Below are 19,088 nucleotides of genomic sequence, written 5' to 3'. Positions count from 1 at the left end.
AACAGGCTGTTGTTGGGGTGGTGGGGGTCTTTCATAATTCTGCAGGCTCTGGATTTGCACCTCCTGTTATATAAGTCCTGCAGGGGTGGTAGTGCAATACCCGTAGTACGCTCTGCTGAGCGCACCACTCTCTGGAGTCAGTGCCTTCCTGTCCTGTGCCGTGCTGTTTCCAAACCAGAATGTTTCCAGTCAGAATGCTCTCTACAGCCCCGAAATAGAAGGAGTGGAGTATCTTTCCCGATACTCTGAACTTCCTTAGCTGTCTCAGGTGATAGAGGCGCTGTTGCTGTTGGAGCTGTGCCTGGCCACACAGTCATGTGTGTACAGTGAATACAGCAGGGGGCTCAGAATGCAGCCCTGGGGGGACCAGATGCTCAGGGTGATTTTGCTGGAGGTATGACCCCCCACCCTGACCGCCTGGGGCCTGCCACTTTTGTAATTATGAGCAAAACGGAGCGAGTGGAAATAATGCGGAAGCGGTTTCGACAGCAGAGACCGTCAGCTGTTCAGCACTTCCTCAAAAGTGTTCGACAGCATAGCTCCAGAATGAATATAAATCCAAGCTTTCCCCCCGTGCTGTTTCTACACAGAGAAGACAGCAGCTTTGTGGGTTAGAATGGGTGGGAGGGAATGTTGACTTGGGGGGATCTCTCTCTCTCTATCTCTCTCTCTCTCTCTATGTCATGTTGTATGTGTCTCTCTCTCTCTCTCTCTCTCTCTCTCTCTCTCTCGCAAAGATGATCACAAAGGTAACTTTAGTTATGAGTTAGCGCAGAGCTTCAAAGCGGCGCTATGGATAATCATCGATCATCCATTGGCACCAGTCTACTAGCCGTACTAGCCAGCAAACCACGAGTGGGTCAGGAGCTTTTGCACAATTCCACATCCCCAAAGGTATATACTACCACATATTTCCAGCCTACTCTGTTCCTTTTTCGTTCAGCGAGAGCTGAACAGGGTCTACCTTTAACGAGTGAGGAGAAGATAGCGGTAGAGTAGAGTGACGGGAGTCCCCCCCCCCCCCCCCCAGCCGCTGTGTTGAGAGGCTGAGCTCGGTGTCCCTCATGACGTGCTAACCTCGGCTACCCCACGCTTGGCCGTCGCAATGCAAGGAATTTTTTTTCTCTATCCTGCCAATAGCAATAATGGATGATCTGCGAAAGCCACGTTGTACCAGTATGCTGCGAGTGACCTTCAATCAGACACCAGTACACACACCTCCGAGGCCCTCTTATAAATCAACCAGGAAAGACTAGCTGAATATGCACAATCTATAATCCCCCTGTGCACTGGGGGTGTGGAAGTGGGAGGGGTTGGCCCCATGTGAGATAAATACTTCCCGCAAGATCGTTGTTTGAAGTTGTCCTCGACTGACGAGGCAGCAACAGAGGTGAAGTGACCTGGTTACTATCACCTTCATCCTCTCGTCCTCTGGTGGCTGCCTTTGCTTTTGTCATCTCCTCTGCTCTTCCGAAACTTACATAATCACTTATTTTCACAGACGGACTGACATGGTGCCCCGTGCCCAATGTCATCACACTCTCTCTCTCTCCCTCTCTCTGACAGCCCTTTCTATACCAATCAAACACACAGAAGACACAACGACGCAACACCCTGCACCGGTGTAGCCAGGGCCGCCTCAGGGGGTGTGCGAGCAGTGCGGTCGCACAGGGCCTCGCGGGAAGGGGGGCCTCGCAAAAAAATATAATAATAATAATTTAAAGTTTTTTTTTTAAATGTTTACATTTTTTTTTAAATAAAAATAAATATAATGTTAACAATCACTTTCCATCACAGACCTAACATCTAGTTTTGCTTACATGCTTATATATTTCACATTAGACACGTTTGTAGAATAGTGTTCCGGGCTCTGCAGATATACTATTGGTTTCATTCAATGACTTTTATGCAAAGCATCGTGGGGTGGGAGGACTAACACTAGGGGGAGCTGGTTGGCGTCGGTTTGGTAGTCGGTAGAGAGATGTGAAGAAGACCGGTATTATCCACGAGGGGAGGGGGTACAGCCAGGTACAGGGTCTATTCGGCGCTGTCTACTGGAGCGAGTGGATGTCTTGGCCAAGAGAACCAGATGTGCAGCAACAGAGCGGATGAGATGGCGCCGCGTGCCGTGGGCTTGTCGGTACCGGGTGTGGTGATTGGGTTGTGCCGGGACGGGGAGGACGTTCGGCGGATGGACTGAGGATAAAAGTTGTTGCGTGTTGGAACCTTCAGTCAGACTATAGCTATGTCGGCTAACTAGCGTTGGCTACGTTGTCGGGTGCTAACGTGTGGCGGATGGACTGGGAGCGGACTCCCGGGTTCATCCCAACGGGGGGGACAATATCATGATGGGACTGGTGAACTTTCTCCACGGTCGTCTCCTTCCTCTTGGACCTGACTCTGCGTTAGGGTTTTTGGTGCGGTCTGCTCTGTTCCCGCCGTGGATCTCTCTCTCTCTCTCCCTCGCTCTCTTGCGCGCTCTCTCTCTCTCTCTCTCTCTCTCTCTCTCGCGCTCTCTCTCTCGCGCTCTCTCGCGCTCTCTCTCTCTCACTCTCTTTCTCTTGCTCTCTCTCTCTCTCTCTCTCTCTCTTGCTCTCTCTCTCTCACGCTCTCTCTCGCGCGCTCTCTCTCTCCCTCTCTCTCTATCTCGCTCTCTCTCCCTCTCTCTATCTATATCTCTCTCTTTCTCTCTCTCTATCTCTCTCTCTCTTTCTCTCTCTATATCTACCTATCTGGCTTTGGGCTCGTTTGTCAGGTTCCGGGGGTGTTTTGTGCATTTTCCCTGTTGCTGCCGGGTGTGCGACTGTGCAGGTGCATTGCCACTAAGCCTCGGGCAGCGCTATTATTTAAGGATGCGTTGACTGTATCATATGCCCAGCCTCGGGCAGCGCTATTATTTGGGAATGCGTTGACTGTGTCATGTGCCCAGCCTCGGGCAGCGCTACTATTTAAGAATATGTTGACTGTATCTGTGTGCCCAGCCTCGGGCAGCGCTATTGTTTAGGAGTATGTTGGCTGTATAAAAGAAAAAAATGAAAATTTTAAATGTAAGACAATTTTTTTATATTAAATGTTTATTTTTATATTGGTGCTCCTATCAATGGCCATGGCAACGCAGGCCTGCAACCATCAGGTGTGATGTTGTCAAATAATGAGCCGCTATTATTTATTGAACAGAGAGAAGAGAAAAGACGCCACATATGGACTTTGCAAGCTCCGTCCTGCCGAGGCAGAGACACAGCTGGTAGTGCTTCACTTTTCAAGTGGCAACCCCACTAGAAGCCAGCCTTGTAGCACTCCAAACACACCTTGATCTCAAGACCACATTTTGAAGCTCAAGTGTCGTCTCAGACTTGACTGCGCTTTTTTCTCTGTCTTGACTCGGTCTCGGACAAAGAGGACTTGTAAAGAGGAACTTTATTTCAAGACCGGTCGAGACCACAACTGCAGTGACACATCCTTACCTGGCGGGGCTTTATTCATTCTTTACTGCGATTTGGATGTAAATGTCCCCCTTCAATTGCAACCAATAACTAGAATCCATCCTAGTTTACCACATGTTCCAATATAGAGTGAAAGGGAGAGCGAGCAAAACTATGTTACCCCCTAATCCTACAGATTGTCAGAAGTCTGCACGTGGAAAGATGGCCTACATTATAGACAGATAATGAGAGTGAAAGAGAGAGATACGTTACCCATTTCATTTGTAATGCTTGAAATGCTTTTATTCGTGTGCATGTGAGTCTGTCTGGGTGGGTGTTGTACAGCATGTAGATGCGTGTGTTATATGAATAAAATTTTACTATATGTCATAATCACAGCACGAGCGTACTTCACTCCCCCTCCTTTTCCCCTCACATTCACCACGCACTCCTCTTCATCCTCCCTTCCATCCACCACACACTCCTTTTCATCCTCCCTTCCACCACGGAAGCCTCACGCCCTTATATGGCCGGTGTAACTGAGGGGTACAATTCCCTGACTGTATTAATCAAGTACTGATATCATTGAATCACTACCGTATATGTACTCCTGGCCAATACTGTACATAAGTATTACTAGATTAGAACACTCCAACAATAACACGGTTTTCCACACAAAATACTCGGTTAGAATATTTATTACATAAAAGGGATAGTATTACATAATATACTTTGCTTAGATTGCGCTTATAAGGCAAATAGAATGTGCATAGGCGAGTCAAATGGTGAATATTAAGGATTATCTCTATGGTTATTCTGGGAAAAGGGGTACTACCGGTTGTAAGCCCGCAGAGGGGGGCAATGCTCTAGGAATGTCAATGGTCCACGGAGCTGTAGCAATGCACCTGGAGACGGTGTATTTACTCCCTGCGTCAGCGGAGAAAGCAGCCTGGTAATCCCAGGGTGCGCTCCGCGCAGATGAAGGTGGAAGCCGTGGAGTCTCTGGTTCGACAGAGACGGGCTTGAGTGATATCCCCACGGGCACGTGGGTCCCACAGCAGTGGGGTAGGCGGTTCTCTGTTCCAGCAGCTTGGTGAAGAATGAAGAATAATAATCCTTGCCCGGAGAGTGGCACTGCGGGCGGGGTGTAAATCCCCCGTGGTGCTGCTGCTCCGGTGTAGATCCTCCGGTGCGGTAATGCACGGTTAAACTTGACGTTACTATACTATTAGCACGGGCAATAAGTGCTCTATGTCTACGCACAATTACTCACTCCACGTGGTCTTTGACTCGTAATGAAGGTTTACTAATGAATAGAGAACGATACGACAAACAGACGTATTAGGATAACACGAGACTATCTTGGGGCAATGCGAGCCCATGCTCTGCCCACGTTGCGTAATGGGTGAGACGTTACTTGGATAACTGAACCAGACTGAACTGAAGGCGAACTGAAAAGGAACTGCAAGGGGGGTTCTGTATTCGCCGCGCTATATTTATATGTGCGGGGGGTAAACGATGGTGCCAGCCTGCTCACTGTCTCGTAGCCTTGGGCGAAAGCGGGCATGTTTGGGCAAGTCCTGGCGGTAGCTTTCAAGTCAGCTCGAGGGGGGTAAGGCTTTACTCGGTACCTGGCGCCAGGGGATCGCTTCCAATAGGGGAACGAATATTATGGTCTGTCCTGCTACCAGGTAAAGGGATATTCCGTATATATTGTACAAGGAATATACAGGGGATATCAAACGATATGCAGATATTATACATGGGATCTCAGGCAATAAATATATATATTCGGTTTAATCTGACCCTTTGTAACAGCCGCCCCCTAATTAGTCCCACCTAATTAGCTAAGTAGGGGCAGATTAACCGCACTGTCCACTACTCAATGTCCGTTGTGAGGGGTCGGGCAGTTCACAAAGTCAGGGGTCATGGTCGTCATTAGGCAAGTCGGGGAGCCTTGGCGACTCGATCAGCCTCGCCACGGGTCGGTTGTAGATCCGCCCTTGGCCGAGCACTTCTGCCACTCTGACCTTTCCGTCGGCACCAGTGGTCACTTTGCTTACGCGGCCGGCCGGCCACGCAACTCGGGGTAGTGACTGGTCTATGGTCATGACGACTGGACGGGATGAAGGGGGGCTTAGGAGGAAGCGGGCCTGAGACTGCTTTGATCTGTGCTTGGCTGTGCTTTCTCCTCCTCCGTCTGTTTCTCTTGTTCGCTCTGTACCCCGTGTGAGGAGGGGCCGGTCCCGGCCGCCCCGTCAAGGAGTCGCTTGGGGTGCTGGGTTCGAGGTCAGCTACGTCTGAAGCGCAGCTGAGGGGGGTGGAGTTCCGAACTCCCTCTGGTACCCACGGTTCTCTCCCGGGCCTCTCGCTTAATGTCAGTAGCCTCTGCTGTATGGGGGAGAGGCCGGTGTCTTCTTCTGTCGCTCTGGAGTGGAAGCAGCTAGTGGCTGCTGTTCGGTTGAGAGATTTAGCGAGGGGGCCTTGCAATGTCCATCCTAGGCGGGTCTCGACTGCTGCAGGACAGCCTCGGGTTCCGGTATGGACCCGGTCTATCGGGACGATGAGGTCTGCATGGTCGGAGCCTATCAGCAGGGTCGGGGTGGCGCCGTCTATGAGCGGGATAGGTAGTTGACGCAGGTGCACACATTCATCCATCAGCTGTGGGATGGGGTAGGTGTACTGTGATAGTCCTATTTCTTGGCTGGTGAAAGCATTTGTGATCTTGTACCGTCGCTCTGGCTGCCCGCTTGCTGCGATAGTGAAGGAGACATTCTCGCCCTTTATCGTCTTTAAATCTCTTCTTATTGTCCGAATCGTCATTTGGTTCTCGCTCCCCCGCAGTCCCAGCTGGGCCGCAGCGGACGCGAGCAGAAGGGTCTTCTCTGACCCGTCATCAAGGACGGCGTAAGTGTCCATGACTTTGTTCCCGTGGCTCAGGAGCACCCTGACCACTTTGAGGAGCACACGGGGGGTCCCGCTATGCTGGGGGTCTATGTGGAGCACTCCTGTCTCGGGTGGTGACGTAGACTCTATATGGCACGAGTCGCACCTTGACTCCCAGTGTCTGCCGTAGCAGTCGGGACAGAAGGGAGCGGTCTGGTGGAACTTTGGTTCTGGTGCCACCGCCTCGGCATGGTACAGTACCGCGACGGGCCCACTCTGTTGTCCTGGGTGACGCTTGTTGATGTCGTGCAGGACCTCCAGGTTGGTGCCACCGCACCTGCTGCACTTTTTCTTCAGCCGGCACTCAGCTGCTAGGTGGCTGCGCGCGCAGCGGAAGCAGCGGCGGTGGTCCTTGACCCACTGGCTCACATCATCCGTGGTCAGCTTCTTGAAATCTTCGCACTGGTGGAGCCGATGTTCTCCCTCACAGTACTGGCACTCAATCTTCCACTGGTCCTCTTTCGTCGAGGGGGTGTTGTGGTTGGAGTGCTGCGGTACTGACTCTGATTGGTGCATGACAGTCACCGATCTTCTTCCATCATTTATTCTCCTGGGTCCCTCTCTGGAGCTTGGCGTGCTCCGCCCGAAGGTGTCCAGTCGTAAGCTGCTGACCTCTCTCGCCAGGAAGTCGGCCAGATCAAGGAGGGATGGCTCGGGGCCGTCGGGGTCGCGGTAGTCCCTCTGCCGCCGAAAGCGCTCCTGTCTTGCGGGTGGCAGCTTCTCCAAAATCCTCTCAACGTTAGAGTTGGCGTATAGCTCATGCCTGCCCTTCTCCCGTTGCGCTCCCAGCATCCCCACCAGGGACTGCACTTTGATTGACAGGTCGTCTAGTGAGCGATTGTCTGTGGCTGGGGGTAAGCGGTCAATATGCCTTATCTCTTCTATTACGTAATCCCATATACGTCCATATCTCTGGTCCAGCGCCGCAAGGGCCGCGGTGTATGGGGTCGTAGAGGTGGCATAGGCTAGCGCTATGTTGTGCGCTCGGGGCACTTTCAGGTGCTGGAGTAATATTGCATACTTGTGGCGTTCATCAGCGACATCCACCAGCATTGTCTCTAAGCACATCCGGAGCTCCGTGTACTGTGCTCGATTCTCATGGATGAAGTTTGGAATCGTCGGTGTGCCAATGTATGATGTCATGGATGACTGGCACATCGGTGAGCGTTGGGGGAGAGGCCTCCTAGGCGAGTCTCCTCTGGCGTGTCGTCTTGGGCTGGTACTTGGTGGGTACCGAAGGTCGGGTACCCAGGTGCTGTTCCTCGGGGCTGGCGGTGCATCAAACTCACCCGTGAGTTGAGTCGGGGGTTTGTAGCGCAGGGCCTCGGGGCTGACTTCTGGGCTGTACTGGACCTCCTGGTCCTGAGTACGTTGCTGCTGGTCGGGGCTGTACTGGGCCTCCTGGGCCAGAGTACGTTGCTGCTGGTCGGCTTGACACCCCTCCTCTTCCTCCTCCTCTTCCTCTGCTAGGACCTGGAGTCTGCTGTTCAGTCTCTCGGCGTGGTTCGGTTCCGTACCCCGGTTGCTAGGTCTCGTATGGACCGGCTGGGGAGGGGGTTCGGAGACGTGGACAGGATCCTCCTGTAGGCGGGGTCCCGGGTCGCTTCGTCGGGTAGGGGAATGTGTCCTAGACCCATGTCTTGACGACCTCTGAGAGCTCCGTGCGGAGTGAGGGGGTGTCGCCATGGCCACCAGTTTGTCCATCAGCTCCGCCTGCAGCCGGTCGCGCTCTGCCTCGCGCCGGGCATGGGCTGCGTCGCGCGCGGCTTCGCGCTGGGCATTGGCGATGTCGCGCTGCGCATTGGCGCTGGCCTGGGCAGCGTCGCGCTGTGCGTTGGCGACGTCGCGCTGGGCATTGGCGCTGGCATGGGCAGCGTGGAGCTGTGCATTTGCGACGTCGGCGCGGCTTCGCTCGATGTTCTCTTCTGTCTGGAGGCGTCTGGTCTCCAGCCTTATGCGGTCGTCTTCGCTCCTTTGTTGCGCCTGGAAGCGCTCTCGCTCACCTGCGTAATGTTCGCGCTCGCACGTCTGTTGCGCTTGAAGTCGATCGCGTTCGGTGGAGGCTGCCAGGGTGGCGATGAGTGCCTGCGCCAGCATCTTGTCCGCCTCGCTGGGGGAAGACGCCGTTCGGGGCGATCGGCTCCCGGCAGTACTGGTTGGAGATCCATTCTCCTGTTGCGTACCGAGGAGATCCGTCTCCTGGGTGCGCGTCTCTTTAGGGTTGTCTTCCTCCCGGGGCTGATCGGGGGCTATTTCTTCGGTATTGTCTGGGGGTAAAGTCGTGTCAGTTCCCTCCTGGTCCCCACCGTGAGCTTGGTCAGTTACATTAGCACCCACTAGGGCCTCTGTGGTCGGGGTAACCTGGTTGTTAAGGTCAGACATAATTTTACTTTCTACTTTTACCGCGTTTACCGTTCCTTTAAAGCTAGGTATTGGACTGACAGAGTATGCCTCTAGGTAGGGAGGTGGCTGTCGTCTGCGCTGCGGGCGATCTAGCTTAGGAGAACCGTTTGTGGAGTGTTCGTCATCGGCCATGTCAATATTAATATTATATTAATATTACGCTAATTATTATCTCGGCTATCGAAGGACCAATTGTAACTGAGGGGTACAATTCCCTGACTGTATTAATCAAGTACTGATATCATTGAATCACTACCGTCTATGTACTCCTGGCCAATACTGTACATAAGTATTACTAGATTAGAACACTCCAACAATAACACGGTTTTCCACACAAAATACTCGGTTAGAATATTTATTACATAAAAGGGATAGTATTACATAATATACTTTGCTTAGATTGCGCTTATAAGGCAAATAGAATGTGCATAGGCGAGTCAAATGGTGAATATTAAGGATTATCTCTATGGTTATTCTGGGAAAAGGGGTACTACCGGTTGTAAGCCCGCAGAGGGGGGCAATGCTCTAGGAATGTCAATGGTCCACGGAGCTGTAGCAATGCACCTGGAGACGGTGTATTTACTCCCTGCGTCAGCGGAGAAAGCAGCCTGGTAATCCCAGGGTGCGCTCCGCGCAGATGAAGGTGGAAGCTGTGGAGTCTCTGGTTCGACAGAGACGGGCTTGAGTGATATCCCCACGGGCACGTGGGTCCCACAGCAGTGGGGTAGGCGGTTCTCTGTTCCAGCAGCTTGGTGAAGAATGAAGAATAATAATCCTTGCCCGGAGAGTGGCACTGCGGGCGGGGTGTAAATCCCCCGTGGTGCTGCTGCTCCGGTGTAGATCCTCCGGTGCGGTAATGCACGGTTAACTTGACGTTACTATACTATTAGCACGGGCAATAAGTGCTCTATGTCGACGCACAATTACTCACTCCACGTGGTCTTTGACTCGTAATGAAGGTTTACTAATGAATAGAGAACGATACGACAAACAGACGTATTAGGATAACACGAGACTATCTTGGGGCAATGCGAGCCCATGCTCTGCCCACGTTGCGTAATGGGTGAGACGTTACTTGGATAACTGAACCAGACTGAACTGAAGGCGAACTGAAAAGGAACTGCAAGGGGGGTTCTGTATTCGCCGCGCTATATTTATATGTGCGGGGGGTAAACGATGGTGCCAGCCTGCTCACTGTCTCGTAGCCTTGGGCGAAAGCGGGCATGTTTGGGCAAGTCCTGGCGGTAGCTTTCAAGTCAGCTCGAGGGGGGTAAGGCTTTACTCGGTACCTGGCGCCAGGGGATCGCTTCCAATAGGGGAACGAATATTATGGTCTGTCCTGCTACCAGGTAAAGGGATATTCCGTATATATTGTACAAGGAATATACAGGGGATATCAAACGATATGCAGATATTATACATGGGATCTCAGGCAATAAATATATATATATTCGGTTTAATCTGACCCTTTGTAACAGCCGGCATCCCTTCACCTCCCGTCACTCAGCCCAGCTGCACTTCATCCCCCTGATTCACATGCTGTCAGGCACCTCACTCCTCACAGCTGTATCCCATCCCCCGTTGATGAAGACCCTACTTCTACCGGACGACGCTGACCAGAAGTCGTCGTGGTGTTAGTATCATTACCTAGGTACGACGCCTCAGTCTGAAGACCTGCTAGGCATCCCTGTGTGATCATCCGTGTACTAACTTCCCTCTCTTGTGCCCAGGACCTTCGTGCCAGCGTGTTCCTGTCTGGACCCCCCTGGAGCTACCAAGGAGTTCCAGCTCGCTCTCTCAAACACGAAACCGTGTCTCCCGTCTGCAGCGGCACCGGAGTGCGCCTGCTCCCGTTACCCCCCTATTCATACCTGTTGTACATTTCCCGTGTCTCCCGTCTGCAGTGGCACTGGAGTGCGCCTGCCCGTTATCCCCCCATTCATACCTGTTGTAGATTTCTGGATGTAATACTTGTCTGCTTGGGAATACCATTAAAACCCCTTGAAACGCTCCATTCTCCTCTCCTGTGTTCAGCGATTGGGCTGTGCTTAAAACCCACTTCTCACACTATATTCCAAGGAATCAGGAGGGAGGTGTGTGTGTGTGTGTGTGTGTTTAAGTGCGTGGGGAGCACTACAGTATCTATCTTCAACACTTTATGTCAGTAGCTATGACACCTCTCAGCCGCCACCCCCCCCCCCCCCCCCCCCCCCCCCCCCTCAGCCCTGACCCCATTTAGCACACAGGGGTCAGCTAATATTGTACCTGTTCCTTCTAGTGGAGAGAGAGAGACACACACACACACACACACACACACACACACACACACACACACACACACACACACACACACACATACACACGCCAGGTGATGGGCCTTAGGGGGCTTTCTCACTGCCATTCGCGGTCGAATCAGCTCCGCTCCGTCCTCGCTCCGTCCTTGGGTGTGAACTTCCCCCCTCCCTCTCCCCCCTCTAGTTTGTGTACACACTGCAGTCTTGGTGCGCTCCGGGTTTTGTTTACGGTTTGCGCTTTGAGAGTGTAAGCTGCCGTAGCGATGATGTCACGCTCTAACGTCAACACAGGAAGAGTTTTAACACACAGTGGTGGAAATTGGATGCTGATATAAAGAAACAAATAACCAATAAATATGAAGTTATATTTGAACCTCTGTTGTCAAGCGTCGTCAATATAACCCACCCCCTTTTCTCACGAATGGAACTGGTGTCGTGGAGTCCGCTTTGATCGTTTTCCAGGGTTCGCTCTATAGTCTATATATTTCTGAATTAACCAAAACAGTTACACAGGACATTTTCGCTGTACCTCGGGAAGTAATGTACCAGCTAAACCTACACGATGGGTTAGATACAGGCGGGATTTTGGATACTTTTCCTACACTAAAAACATTATGGCCATGCCGCGCACTAACCACATAGATTACAGACAGATAGACAAAACATATAACGAACAACGTAAAAGATAATTGCATATATTTGATCGCTATAGTCCTGCTGAGCACAACTAGTCACAACGTCGGGATCCCTTGCTTTGGATGGGCTAACCGGCCACATTACATAGCCTCCACTCTCTCCACCCGCCTCCTACTTACCGGTGACCTCAACATCCATGTTGACCAACCAAACTCAAACCTCACTCCTGACTTCCTCTCCCTCCTTGACTGTTTTAGCCTCACCCAGCACATCAACTTTCCCACCCACAACAAAGGCCACACACTTGACCTTGTTTGCTCTGCCTCCCTACCCATATCCAACCCTCACCCCATCCCATTCCCACTCTCTGACCACTACTGCATCCTTTTCGCTGCTCCCCTTCCCCCACCCCACCACTCCAATAAACGCACAATCTCTTTCCGTAACATAAAATCCATTGACCCTCTCACACTGTCTCAGTCCATATCCTCTGCCTTTCCCCCTGACTCCGCCCCCTCTAACCCTGACGACTATGCCCTGAAGTTTTCATCGATCCACTGAGCCGTGAGGCTCAACATGCTTGTTTGGTTGAGGTCTGAACTCGCCAAATTGCCCATAAATATCGTTTTTGTGGGTATTGTCCAGTTGTTGCTGTATGTTTTTATCTGCCCAAAATTCAAGCAAGCATGAAAGCATTATGCTTGCACACCACGCCCCGCTCCGTCGTCGGGGACACTGGCGCGCACCTGAGACCACCTATTCCAGCGGTCCCGTCTTGGACCGAATCAGCATCCCCGGTGACGGGGGGGGGGAGCGTTCTCATCACACTCACATTCACAAGGTACAACTATTCACCACAGTGTCCCTCGTGTCACTCACATCCCTATCTAATCAGGACGCGCGCACACACACACACACGCACGCACGCACGCACACACACACACACACAGAGCACTAGCTGCTAACAGGGGGAGGGGGAGTTGTACTGTAGGAGCCAGTGTTTACTTGTGTTGGTGAGAGGAGGGTAATCAGCATCACTCCTGTGACAGCTCATCAGCTAATGCTCATTGCCTATCACACGCAGCATCTTATAGAGGGAACTGCAATTCACCTCAGCCCAGAACAGAGACAGCTGCGAAACTGGGCCAACCGAGGTTAAGTCTGATTAAATTAAGACGGTTTATATGATTATCAGCTCTGGATGGGAGACGATTGGGGGGGGGGGGGGGTTATGTGCTGTGTGTCCGTTGCTTCAATCACAAGAGGCAGCGTGGCAAACGTAAACACACTGAACGCACGGCTGCCTCTGATGACATCACACGCGGGGGAGCTGTTTCTTAATGCGCGTTTACTCTAAGCCGCCGTGCGTCCTGCGTCGTCTCTCAATGTGCTGCCCGCGAGGGACCTTTTCCTGGGATGGATGTTGTGACATCACCATTTTATATTCCTTTTCGGTTTCACACAACATCGCCCTGCATTGATTTCACTCTAGCTCTCCACCCCTGCGCCCGCTTCAATGAACATCGGCCATCTGCATTGCCTGATGTATCGCTTGTTTATCATGAAATGATGACGCAGCCCAGGGCGGGGGCACAAAATGCAGCCCGTTGCCCATATTGATCTGAACCCGATTCCCCCAAACCCTGTGATTACTGCCACCAGCCGTGTCTATCTGGATTATAGGTGATGTGATGGTTCGGTGCTACAAAGGTATTTCAATGTCAAATGCCTACGCCGCGATACTAACGCCACTAACGAGTATGCAAGTAGTATGATAAGTATTTGTTATTATTATTATTATTATTATTATTATTATTATTATTATTATTATTATTATTATTATTATTATTATTATTATTATTATTATTATTATTATTATTATTATTATTATTATTATTATTATTATTATTATTATTATTAGTGTTTTTTTTTTATACTTTATTGTGTCAAACAAAAACATTTTACATTTAGGTATAGTAAGTGTACCCACATACACATACACAACTGCACCTGTCCATACCTACATACGTACATACCCACACAAATGTACATACGCATATTCCAAATCTTGACACTTTTTTTTTTTTTTTTTTTTTTTTACCCATCACCCATACAAAAAACAGGAGACGAAAACACAAACAAAGGGGCGAGCACCAGCATAGATCCCGGACCGGCACACATCCAACATCCATCCCTACCCGTCCCCACACACACACAAGAAAAACAACAAACAACAACAACAATAATAACGGCAAACAAATAAGAAATTAATAGAAAAAAGAAACCAACCAAAAAACTAAAAATTTAAATAAAATAATAATAATAAGTAAAAAGGCTTGAATTTTCATTGTAGGTATACAGTAGCTGTAGGCCTAAGGGGTGTTCCCCAACAATTGATCAGTAGATCATCACTGTTTCCTGTTACTTAAAATCTTCCTTAAAGACTGATCTGTCTGTCAACTAGTACCCCTCCATAGTTTAAAGAGACCCCATCTTTTTCCCAGCATATTTTCATTCTTATTGATTTTGTAGGTTACCTTTTCCATACTATATATGTCCTCTACAGTTTCTAACCATTTGTTTACTTTCGGGGGTTCAAGTTTTTTCCAAGCTCTTGTAATTTGTTTAAGTGCTGCAGCTCTCAAAATAAAAAAAAGGTATAGTTCTTCTTTTTGTAGGTTTTTGGGGCGTGTTCCTAAGAGTATATCATGTTTTTCTATACCCACTTCCTTAAACATCTGTTCCATTATGTCTAGAATATCTGACCAGTAGATTTGAATTTTTTTACATGTAAAGAAAATATGTGTATGGTCAGCATTCTTCTCCCCACACTCCCTCCAGCAGCCGGGATCATTTTGTGCGTATTTGGACATACTCGATGGTGTTCTAAAGTACCTCATATTTATTTTCCAAGCATACTCCTGCCAAAAGGGTGATTTTATGTAATGGAAGATATCTTTAAAGCTTTGATTCCACTCCTTATCTGGTATGTTTGTTTTCAGTTCCTTCTCCCATTTATTTTTAATATAGCTTAAATCTTCAATTTTGTTTTCTTGGAGCATTTTGTAAATTTGTCCAGTTGTATTTTTGAGGTTATGGCTTTGTTGAGTCTTTATCATGTATTTCAGTAGGGGGTGGAGATCTTCAAGAGTTTTAATTTGGACTTTTTCTCTTAAGTAGCTTCTTACTTGCAGGTATCGGTGAAAGTGATTACTAGGACAGGCATATTTATTAGCTACATTTTCAAAAGAATCCACTCCTTCATTGTACATTTGATAGAAACGTATGAGGCCCTTAGCTTCCATGTCTTAAAAAAACCGTCAATACTGTTTGGAGAAAAATCTGGGTCCCATGCTATTTGTCTTAAGCAGATCATTTCTTGTTCCTTAATTTGATTTATTTTACATATTTCCCTCCAGATTTTAAATGTGTTATATATAGAGTAATTGTGTATTTTGATCTGTGCTTTTTTATATCTGGAGAAGATCAATGTGCTGAGTGATTCCACTAGATTCAACTCAATTGACTTCCATTTGGGTCTCATCTCGTTTTTCATCCATATTAGAATCGGTTTTACCTGTGCTGCGTAATAATAATTAATTAAATTTGGTAATGCTAGTCCCCCTCCTTCTTTTTTTTTGTTGCAAGATTTTGAGTTTGAATCTAGGTTTCTTTTCATCCCATATAAATTTTCTCAGCAGCCCCTCCCAAACGTTGAAACATTTAGGTGTTATGTATAATGGCATGTTTTGGAATAAAAATAGAAAACGTGGCAAGATGTTCATTTTAATAATATTAATTTTTTCAATAAAGTGAGAGGTACAATTTTCCACCTATTCAGATCTTCCTTTACAGAGTTCTCCAAATTATTATTATTATTGTTAATCAACCCTAAGGAATAAAGGCTTCTCTCTCACCCCTCCAATGTGTCCGTCGGAGGCTGTGACCACCAGGCGATACTGGTCGGTGGTCTCTCTGTCCAGAGGCTTGCCCAGGAGCAGGAGGCCAATGCTGTGGAGAGACAGGAGACGGAGAAAAGACACCAGCATTACTATGCAAGGCATAAACTCATAGACTCTAGACCACACGTACAGTATATGAAATCCAGTGTTTCCATCCCTAGGGGCCGTCGATCTGTGGCAGATTAATGTCCAATAACTCAATATACACCTGGCTGTGTTACTCTGACTACAGCCTTCAGCTCTGCAACTTAATGTACGGCGGGGGCTCTGCTAGGCCGTGGTGTGCATTCAACATCTTGCTTACAGCTTATTTCCCCCCCCCCCCTATTTATAAAATGCCAACCAAAAAGAGTGAATTAAAGCAATAACTAGGGGAAGCAGCTTGCGGATCGAATCGGTAGCTAGTTTCATGAAGTCATCAGGTGCCAATTCACTTGTAGTTCTACTCATTTGTATTGTACTGTAGTTGATATCCAGGTATGAGTTATACTCTTTTGTATTGCAGTTGTTGTATTGCAGTTGATATACAGGGATATGTTCTACTAATTTGTATTGCAGTTGATATACAGGGATATGTTCTACTAATTTGTATTGCAGTTGATATACACTACAGGGATATGTTTTACTCATTTGTATTGTAGTTGATATACAGGGATATGTTCTACTAATTTGTATTGTAGTTGATATACAGGGATATGTTCTACTAATTTGTATTGTAGTTTATATACAGGGATATGTTCTACTAATTTGTATTGCAGTTGATATACAGGGATATGTTTTACTCATTTGTATTGTAGTTGATATACAGGGATATGTTCTACTCATTTGTATTGCAGTTGATATACAGGGATATGTTCTACTCATTTGTATTGCAGTTGATATACATGGATGAGTTTATACTTATTTGTATTGCAGTTCATATACAGGGATGAGTTATACTTATTTTGAATTGTAGTTTATATACAGGGACAAGTTATACTCATTTGTATTCATGCATAGTCCCCACTAAGGTAAAAGGCTTTAAGCACATTCCTCACTAATAAGAGATCCCTGATGCTCTGTTTTATTATGTTTTATTATGATGCTCTATGTTTTATGATGTCTGTCCATGTCCAAAATCAGGGACCATGATGGAAATAAGTGCTTGCACTTTCTCATGTTTTTATCCCTTGGATGCTGTCTTTTACTCCACAATAAAAATCAATCAATCAATCAATCAATCAATCAATCAATCAATCAATCAATCAATCAATCAATAAAAGGCTTTAAGCACATTCCTCAGTACACCTCCATTCCTGCCATTATCTAAGCAGCAGGTTGGAGAGGAATGTTCCTCGCTCTCATTAACATACTGTAACGAGCCTTTCGTGGAGCGGGACGCATAGATAACACCTAATTTTACAGACGCTCTTGAGCATCTCAATATTGCCATGATGATGATAGAATATTCACTTACCGCCCACCATTCGTTTTGGAGACTAGAGAGGGGAGACCAAAACGTGGGGCGAATTCACAAAGGGATTGCGCTGCTTTTTTGACGCAATGCCTGTGCAAATAGCCCCAAAACAAACCTTGCTATTCACAAAGCACTCACAATGGGTGAAAACCGTGCTAACTGTGCTGCCATCATCATTGCGTCTCTGTGCGTCCAAGCTATTTGCAGGTATTTACGATTCTTATTTTTTCAATAAAAATAAGGCCGGGTAGCGCAGCGGACTAAGTGTCTGTCTACCACCGCAGATACAGTGGGATCGAATCCGGCTGCCGCGGTACCTCCGGCTTGGTCGGTCGTCCATACTGACACAATTGGCAGTGTCAGCGGGTGGAAAGCCGGTGGGGTGGGTCCTGGTCGTTGTAAACAGCGACTCCTACAGGTCGGTCAGGGCGCCTGCACAGCGAGGGAGGGAACTGGGGGAGGTAGTGTGATCCTCCCACACGTTACACTTCCCAGTGAGAGTCTGCGCTGTCAGGTGAAAAGAGGCTGCTGGCTGTCTCCCACATGTATCGGAGGAAGCATGTGATAGACTTCAGGGCTCCCTAGACCGGCAAGTGGGGGGCAAATGTGCGCAACGACCAGGAAGGGGAGGGGGGAATTGGCATAACAACTAAATTGGGATGGGAGAAAAATACAGAAAAATAGGAGGAGAAAAAGTAGATAAAAAAAAATTCAGGCTATGGAACCGTTGTGTGTTCCAGCTCCTACCTCTCATCTGGAACCCAAAAACAGGAATCTGGCGACAATTCAACACAAAAGTAAGAATATATATTGAATGTTGAATTAATAGTGTGTTTTGCTTTACATTGTGTAAGTGTGATTGATATTGCAACTGGGATTGTTCCGAAGCAAATAAGTCAACGTGACGTGAATGCAATAGGAGCGAGTGTTTTAATGCAACTGATCTCATTTTGACGCAAATGCAAATACATCATACACCACATTGAACATCTGGTCCTGGACTACCTCATAACTGCTACAGAACCCCACATGGACCCACACCAGTTTGCATACCGGACCAACAGGTCAGTAGAGGACGCCATCAACCTGGCTCTCCACCACACTCTACAGCACCTGGAAACCCCCAACATCTACACCCGTATCCTGTTGATTGACTTCAGCTCAGCTTTTAACACCATCTCCCCCAATAATCTGTTCCATAAGCTACAGGACATTGACATCAACCCAACTATCAACCACTGGATCCTCAATTTCCTCAGCAATAGAACCCAAACAGTCAAGGTAAACAACAAATCATCCCGCCCTCTGACCCTCAGCAATGGGGCCCCCCAGGGATGCGTCCTTTCCCCTTGGCTCTTCTCCCTCTACACTAACCAAATCACCCCCCTGGACAGCTCAGTCAAGGCCTTCAAATACGCTGACGACACCACCATCCTGGGCCTCATCTCCAACAACGACGAGTCCATTTACCGGCAGGAGGTGGACAGAGCAGTGAGGTGGTGCTCATCCAACAACCTCCTGCTCAACACCTCCAAAACCATGGAAATTGCCATAGACTTCAGGACTTTAAAAAAACACCCATACTCCCAATAACCATCTCAGACCAACCCATAACCCTAACTGAATCATTCAAGTTCCTCGGCACTCACATCAGCAATAAACTCAAATGGGACATTAACACCACTGCCATCATCAAAAAGGCCCAGCAGCGCCTGTACTTCCTCAGGCAACTGAGGAAGTACAGAGTCCAACAACATCTGCTGGTCCAATTCTACACTGCCATAATTCAAAGCATCCTCACCTCATCCATCACAGTCTGGTACGGTTCCACTGATAAACACACCAAACACAAACTCCAACGCATCATCAAGACAGCCTCCAAAATAATTGGCTGCCCCCCTCCCCTCTCTGGACTCCATCTACACCTCACGCACAGTCACCCGCCTCTGGTAAAATAGTCAACGACCCC

General features: G+C 48.4%; 1 protein-coding gene across 1 annotated transcript in view; it reads right to left on the bottom strand.

Moving 5' to 3' along the window:
- LOC311234736 (protocadherin-15-like) overlaps nucleotides 1–19,088 on the bottom strand; it is a gene marked incomplete at its 3' end in the record, with an annotated part of 504,680 nt that overhangs the window by 247,328 nt on the left and 238,264 nt on the right. The window contains exon 14 of the mRNA XM_084321979.1: nucleotides 15,619–15,712. Coding sequence (XP_084178105.1) covers nucleotides 15,619–15,712 — 94 coding nt within the window. The remainder of the gene's footprint in view (nucleotides 1–15,618; nucleotides 15,713–19,088) is intronic.

Source organism: Notolepis coatsorum, assembly GCF_963971535.1.
Source record: "Notolepis coatsorum genome assembly, chromosome: 9".
Taxonomy (NCBI): domain Eukaryota; kingdom Metazoa; phylum Chordata; class Actinopteri; order Aulopiformes; family Paralepididae; genus Notolepis; species Notolepis coatsorum.
The sequence above is the reverse complement of the archived record's forward strand: the minus strand, read 5'-3'. Positions and strand labels throughout refer to the sequence as shown.